The 7,720-nt window shown below is 54.8% G+C and overlaps 2 protein-coding genes across 2 annotated transcripts in view; both read right to left on the bottom strand.

Annotated features, from left to right (window-relative positions):
* The window catches only part of NKX3-1 (NK3 homeobox 1), a 22,808-nt gene extending 17,467 nt beyond the window's left edge, over window positions 1-5,341 (bottom strand). The window contains exon 1 of the mRNA XM_080370430.1: window positions 312-5,341. Within this exon, the coding sequence (XP_080226556.1) occupies window positions 312-648 (337 nt within the window). The 5' untranslated portion in view covers window positions 649-5,341. The remainder of the gene's footprint in view (window positions 1-311) is intronic.
* On the bottom strand, window positions 5,337-7,720 carry NKX2-6 (NK2 homeobox 6; the record flags this gene model as incomplete). Its single annotated transcript, XM_080370362.1, has 2 exons — window positions 5,337-5,929; window positions 7,594-7,720. 2 exons carry the CDS (start codon window positions 7,718-7,720, stop codon window positions 5,337-5,339), a joined length of 720 nt encoding a protein of 239 aa, XP_080226488.1.

The raw sequence follows: 7,720 nt of genomic DNA, 5'->3' as shown, positions 1-7,720 counted from the left end.
CTTTGCTGGGGACCTCCTGCATGAAAAGGGAACTTTATTTCCCAAGATATCACAGAAATGCATCTACTGGGGACTTTTTTAAAGCAGCATTTTTAGGCAGATTCAGTCTTTTGAGTTATCTGAAGCGCCTGGCCAAGGGTTTGCAGGTAGTTACTATTGCTCTTACTCTCCCGCTACTAGAGCGGCTACTCCCCGTATTTAAATGCTCGCAGCAGCTGGGGCTGGATCCTGCCCCTTGGCTGCCCCAAGCATAGACACGGCTGATCCATTGCCTGGCCAGAAGGCTCAGCCCGGGGCTTCCACCCCCTTACCTGCGTCCGGCTCGTGGGGTGTCCCTCGGGCTTGGGGTGCTGCTGGGGAACGAGGGCTCCCTGGGGCAGCCCCCAGGGCTGAACCGGCCTCTCTCCCCTCCACCGTGGCTGCCCCCGGCTCCCCGTCCTCTGGGCTGCCAAACCCTCTGCTCTTGCCCCGCTCCGGCCACGCTCCCTGCTCTGCCCCATCCCAGAGGATGTCTTGGATGAGGAAGGATGGACGGCGCCTGGAGGAGATGGCCATGGGCTGCTGGGCTGCCGTGGGGGTCAGGTTCATCCCTGCTGGGGTGCTGCTGGGTGCTCTCTGCCTCCTTGCAGGGAGCACCCCAGCACTCATCCTCCTCCTCCTCTCCCTGCCCAGACGCACACTGGCTTCCCACCCTCCCCGCTCCGCATTTATGCGGCAGGCAGCCAAGCCTCCCAGGCCTGATTGGAGATCCCTGGCAGGAGTCTACGCCCTTCGGTTGTCTCTTGGCTCCCGAGCGGGTTTTCTGGCTGATTGCTTCTCCCTCTTGCTCAGGACACCCTTCCCCACGGATCCATGGGGTCACAGCCAAACCCAGCCTCCTCCACTGCCCCCGCTGTTGCTCCCTTGCTGGCAAATCATCCCCAAGCTTTTATGATGAAGAGGAGGATGCCTAAGTGAGTTCACCCTTTTAGCCATCAAAATACTTCCAGGATGGGGGGTTTGGCGAGAGGAGGGGGGACCAGCATCGCCACCTTGGAGGATGCTCTGCAAGGGGACATCTTCTGCATCCAGCAGGATGGATTCTGCCACCCAGCCCCAGCAGCTGGTGCTCTGCTTGCTCCTAATTATAGAAATGATTTATGTCCCAGGGTAATCCCTACAGCTTTTTGGGAAAAATGTGGTTTTCAGGGGAAAAAAAAAAAAAAAAAAAAAAAAAAAGTGAAGAAAATAGAAGGGTGTTGGTTGGTGGTTGTTTTTTATTTTTACTTTGAGGGTTTTCTTCAAAATCCTTCCACACTGATGCACTTTCAGTTTGTTGAAAAACAGGGGGGAAATGGTCAAAGACATTTTCATCAGCTTTGCAAAGCTGCTGTAGCAAGGGCTTTAAAACCAGTTAAGATACAACAGGCAGGGAGAGCGGCTCCAGAGGCAAATGCTTGCACAGAAAAGGGCAGAGGGTTCACATGAAAACTTAAGCCTAAACCTCAGACCAATTCCTTGCCCAGATGTGGAATGGGACAGCATTTATTTAAGAAGCCTTAGTACCTTTATACACCATCCTGCAAAATCCCACTTTCAAAAACACCCCAAAGAGCAAAACCTCCCCCATTCCAGGAAAAACCACAAGTCGAGCTCTCTGTTACGACAGATTATTTTTTTTCCGGGGCATCTACTTTATTTGTAGCTGTTCTTCTCGAGTTTCTGTTTGAAAAACAACTCCCTGCTCGCCACACAAACAGCTGTGACCCCCCTCCCCCCAGATGTGGGCAGCATGTGATTAAAAAATCACCTTGCCCCATCGTAAGGCGAAGCAATCTGGTGGGGAAGCCCCTGTGGGAGCAGGATTTGGCTCCTCGGGCAGGCAGCATCCCTGGGAATTGCAGGCACCCTCCGAGGGATGAGTATGTATATATACACATATATAAAAATATATATACACAATGACCCCCTGTAGCCCTGTTGCTTGCAAACTTCTTTTGCTGTTGGAATAACGTAGCCCAGATCCCCTCTTCTATTCCTAAAGCCTTCACCCAAACCCAGCCCCTCTTCTTCAGCCAAAATTGTTTTTAACCTTTAAAAGAGAAACATTTCATTGAAATCCCCTGAGGACTTTGTTGATTTTCTAGGAGGGTGGTTGATGTGCCCCAAACCTGCTTTTAACCTGCCCCTTTGTCTCATTCTTTAACCTGCTGATGCTCCTGCCTTGGAAAATGCCCCCCTATATTCGCTGTATGCTTGGAAAACGGCAGTAGCTTCCATAATTCAGCCTCATTGTCCTCCTATAGCCCGAGAAAGGGAATTGGGAAAAGATTTATGAAGCAACTGGAACCCAAGAGTAGTATTATTGCAGCCGTGCCCCCGCCGCTGGCCCTCTAACCCCCTGGCCTGGCTTCTGGAGAGCAAATTAGGAGCTGGGAGGTGGCCACGGTGGGTGGGTGGGCTGCCCACTGCTCCCTGCCCACCCGCTCCAGCGCTTAAACCAGATCCCACCACGCTGCTCGGGGGTGCTGGGGATGGAGGGGACCCCCCAGGGGCACCCGTGGGTCTCCTGGGCTGGCCTGAGGGTACACCGCCGTGTGGGTGGGTGCTGTGCCATACGGGGATGCTCGCTGGGGTCGGGAAGTGATGCTGCTCCCTCTGTGCTGGGGTTGGGGGCCAATTTTCCCACTGCAGAGACCCTCCCCCTGCTGATTTTAGGCTGCCCTTGCTGCTGTCGGTGCCCCCACACCCAGGGATGCAGCCCATTGTGCATCCTTCACTGTTCCGGGCTCTAGCACAAAGACATCAAGGCAAGACCCAGCAGAGGGACTTCTTTTCCCAGAAGCTGGGCAGCTCCCTTCCTTCCAGGGGGATCATTTAACTTCAATAAAATATTTTCCTGCAAAGAGAGCCAGGTTGTTACACCTCTGCTTTGCAGCCACAGCTTTACCGCAGTGGCTAGTGACATCCCCTGGTGCCGTCCGTCTGTTCGACCCCTCCGTCCGTCGGTCGGTTATGGGTGGCCTCGTCACATGGCTCTTTTTTTTTTTTTGTGGCCAAATCTCTTGGTCCTTGGTTGCCAGTGCCAGCATCCCTGGCTCGTTCAGCCAAAATAACTTGTACTGATGAGTGGGGAATAATTTGGCCCAGGACAGGAGTTTTGGTGCAGGGGAAGGTTTTGTGGGCTGGTTTGTGTGTCTGGGTGCTTGGAAAAGCTGGTTCTTGCAGCGTGGGATTTCTGATTTGGGCTGGAAACGGGAAGTTTAACGCAAAATCCCTGACATGTACTGCGGAGAGGCAGGTGACAGAGGGGATCTGGCAAACACCAAGGATTTAGGGATACCCTGACCCTGCAGGGACCGGGCTTTCTGTATGTTTTGGAGGGGCATAGATGATGCCTTCAGCATCCATGATTACCATTTTCAGGCTTTTTTTCTGAGCTGGGGAGGGTAGCAATTACCTTCTTTGATTTCTGTGTTTATTTGGGGGGAGTTTTGTGTGATTTGCCTCCTTTGACTGCTGAACCTCAAAAGAAAAAAACTCTGTGGTGTGAAGACTTGCAGGTGAGCCCATGCACGTGGGATGCTGCGGTCTGCTGGCGCTTTCCCCAGTGCCAGGACCCTGTTGAATCCCCTGGCTGCCCCAAAACTGGGATAGAACCTGAGCCCCAGCTGATGTAGGGAGATAGCCCCCAGTGAGCGTGGATGGATGAAGGGGAGGAGAAGGGGCAGTGCCCAGCACAGCTGTCGCCTCACCCAGCCTTTTCCAGGGCCTCGGCGCGGTGGGATGGTGGGCAGGCTATCTCGCCGAGAGGGTTTTTCTGGTTTGATTTGGACAGCAGAGATGTCCCGTTTGGGAAGTGAGTGAGCGTCAGAGTGATGGGGCTGAGTAGGATTAGAGATAAAAGCTGAATTGCCTCCTGCAAGCCTGTTTTTCCGAACGCTGGGAGGATAAGAAGCTGTCGGGAAAGGAGCGGGGATGGGGACGGGGGCGGGGGGTTTGCCTGTCCCGTGCAGTGGGAGTTGTGTGCAGGTTGCTGCCTGGCTCTGTCCCGGGAATATCTTGGCCCTGGAGTGGAGACATCTCTGTGAAACCAATATTTTGCATCAGGCGTTGACCTTTGGATGTTTTTTCTCCCCTCCCCGATGCAAGTAAAGCCTGCACTGGTTGGCCACGGGCGGCCTGACGGTTGTGCTGGTCTAACAAACTCTCACTGGGTTTATTCTGGAAGTGCGAGGGTGCGGATGTGGGATGTGGCTGTGCTCCCCTTTGATCTGCACTGGGACACTGCAATGACATCCGACTCTCCTGCATTTCTTAAATATATATATAGAGAGATGCATATATAAACATACAAGTCCTCTGATCCCACAAGGCACATGATGCTGCTGGATCCTGATTTGGGGATCTTGCACCTCTTGGTCCAGCACCAGTGGTGCTGGAATAACTCAGATGGCACCAGCCCACTGTGATCCTGCGAGCTGCCCCACCATGTACCTGCAAACCCATTTTACCAGTAAGGGAATAGAAGCAGGGAGCTGAAAAAAACTCACCAAGACTTAGGGAGGGAGTTAAACCTTGGGAGCTCCCCAAGCCTGGACCACAAGATGATTATCTTTCTGGGTTTATTAATATTAAGTTTGATTTTGGTTTTGGTGGTGGTGGTTTATTTTGGTTTGGGTTTATTCTGGTGGTGTGGGTTTTTTTTTTTTGTTTTATTTTTTTTCTTCTTTGGATCAGGTTTTCATGCTCAGATGTAAACTATGGATGGGAAAAGTCAAAATGCTAAAGTTGAGGAACGGTGAGAGAGTGAAAACACACAATTTCACCATTTTGTTTTTTATTTGCAAATAATAATAATAATAATAGACAGAAATGAACACCTGCACTGGGAGTTATTAAGAAATATAAATCAGAAAGGTATCTCAAAAAATTAGAGGGACTCAAAGCATTAAATACTGTTCGTTAAAAAGTGAACGCACAGTGACGTGCACAGACCCTGTTTTCCAGTTGTCCTTTGGAAGAAAACCAGCGTTTGCACCCTCTTGCTGGCTGTGTGCTGGCATCCCGGAGGAGCAAATCCTCTGTGGGAGCGGGAAGGGCCAGACTCCAAAGCGTTTGTGCTTAAATAAATAAATGCCCTCAGCCACCGGGTCCCCAAAGTCACAGCGCTGGAGCGGCAGCATCCCCCTCTCTCCTGCAGAGATGTGACTGCATGGGATGGAGTCGTCCCACTCTCCGGGGGGGGGCAGAAACCCTTTGGATTCAGCTCCCATCCCAACTAAGGCTGGGTTTGGAGTTGGGGGGGGGGGGAGGGGGGCTTTCCTCAGTGCTTTCCAGGTGACCCTCACCTCCACCTACCAAGCCCTGATTCCCGCTGGCACGGCGGCTTGCAAGCAGGGAGGCTGGTGCTGAGCACCGCTGGCCATGCCCAAGCTCCCGTTGACAGTGTGGCTGCCTGGGGTGGCACTGGGGGGCACCCCAGCATAGCCCCCCCCATAGCTAACACCATAGGGGCTGCTGCTATAGGCACTGTAGTAGGAGCTATAGGAGTAAGGGCTGGCGGTGATGCCGTATGGGGCTGGATGAGGCTGGGAGCCCCCCAGACAGGGTTTGCCGTCCCTGACCAGCACGGGCACCGCCACCCTCCGGGGGGGCAGCGGGTGGGCAGCCAGCTCCAGGGATTTGTCCTGTTTTTGCCTCTTGCACTTGTACCTGCGGTTCTGGAACCAGATTTTCACCTGCGTGGAGGTGAGCTTGAGCACGCTGGCGAGGTGTTCCCTTTCCGGAGCCGAGAGGTATTTCTGCTGCTTAAATCGTCGCTCCAGTTCAAACACCTGAGCCTGGGAGAACAAAACTCGGGGTTTTCTGCGCTGTCGCTGCTTGGGATGGTGGCAGGGGTCGGCTTTCTTCTTGTCTGCCTCGGAGGGGTGGGCGAGCAAACGTTTTCCTGCAGCCAGAAAAACCCAAAGTGAGACCCAAGTCTGATTGTGTTCCCAGGGAGAGCGTGTTTCCGAAGGAGGAATCGAATCGGGAATGGGGCCCTTTGGGAAGAAGATGAAGTAGGGTTGATAGCAGATAAATTTACTGTGAACTTCCCTGGGATGTTTAATGGAAATGCAAGGGAATTCCCCTTTTAATATGAACTTTCCTGGGATGTTTAATGGGAATTCAAGAAAATCACCACACACCCCCTTCCCCCCCCCCCCCCCCTCTTTTTTTTTTTTTTTCTTTCTGATGGAATTAGACTGTTATATGAATTTTGGATCATGCCTCCTTGCGGTCCCTCCTAACGATGCCTGTGCTGTTGTGGGTGCCACCACCGTGGCAGCCCCAGCTCAGAGGGGCCCAAGGAAAGTGGGATGTGCTGTGAGATCGAGTACTCCAGAACCCAAATCCCCTTCCCCGCTGCCCTGCTCGGGGGGGCTGGGAGCGAGGGCAGTGAGACTGGTAGCACTTACCCCCAGCACCCCAGGAAAGAATCCTGCAGCGCTCTGAATTTAAGCAAACCCAGGAAAACGAAGGGGCTGGGAATGAAGGAGGAGAAATTATTAATTTATTAGATCTGAGAGAAGATGCAAAGTAGTGGCTTTGGGTTTTGTTTTTTTTTTTATATATATATATATATATTTTAAATTTGCTGGGGGTTTGCATTGCAGGTGATCTGGGCTGGGGTCTTGCCTGGCGGTTGCTCCCCGGCTGGTGGGACGCACTCAGGTACCCTGGCAGCCGCCGCGGGGGCTCAGGAGATTTGAAGGGATGCTGCGGGCAAATGGGGTGCTGGGGGGGGTCCGTCTGCAGGGGCTCGGGAGATTTGAGGGGATGCTGCGGGAAATGGGGTGCTGGGGGGGTCCATCTGCAGGTGTGAAGCCGATAGAGCGCCCTGCCCGGGCTCCTCTCGCCCTTTCTAGCTCTGCATCCCAGTGCCACCCAGTGCTCAAGCTGTGGTCCTACTGTTTTCCCCGTTTCGCTGCTCCGAAGCCGCCGGGCTTTAGGGAAACACGAGCAAAGGAAACTTGGTGGGATTTTGGCGGCGGGGAGAGGTGGGCTCGGTCTGACCCCCCGGGCGGCTGCCCCGGAGCATCCCCGCTGCCGCAGCCGGCGCCTCGGGGCCGGTCGGGCCGGTCCTTGTCCCCAGCGGGGACAATTTGCGGAGCATCGACACGGGGGTTCGTGTCATCGAAAAAGGGGGCGATTTGTGCCGTTCGGCAGAAAAAAACCAACTACATCCAACCCCCCACCCCCCACACCCTTCACCTCCCGGAGCCGTTTCGTTTCTCCGAGGGCGGCGGGGTGGGATGCACCGGGGCTGTCGGGCTGCCCGGAAAATGCCTCAAACAACCCCCAAACCCTCAAACACTGGGGAAAAAATAGAAAAAAAGAAAATATCCAAGGGGGGTGGGGGAGTGGGGTGTCGGGGGTGTTGCCACGTCCCGCGGCGGGGACCGTCGGCTCCGGCGGGATCGTGGCTGGAGGGTGCGAGGATGCAACGGGCGGGGGGGGGGGGGCTGCCCTCGGTTTTCCACCCCGGGGGAACGAAAGCGATTCCGTGCCCTCCCCCCCCCCCCCTCCCCCAGCCCCCCCAACGCCCCCACGGCCCCGCCAGTCACTTACGCGGCGGCTCGTCCTCCCCGCCGGGGCTGCGGGCAGCCCGGGGCCCGGGGGCGGCGGGGACCCCCCCGGCAGCCTCCGGCCGCTCCAGGTTGAGGATGTCCTTCACCGAGAAGGGGGTGGGCAGCAT

This window comes from Falco punctatus (genome assembly GCF_963210335.1).
Source record: "Falco punctatus genome assembly, chromosome: 20".
Taxonomy (NCBI): domain Eukaryota; kingdom Metazoa; phylum Chordata; class Aves; order Falconiformes; family Falconidae; genus Falco; species Falco punctatus.
Note: the sequence above shows the minus strand (reverse complement) of the source record. Positions and strands in the feature narration are given on the sequence as shown.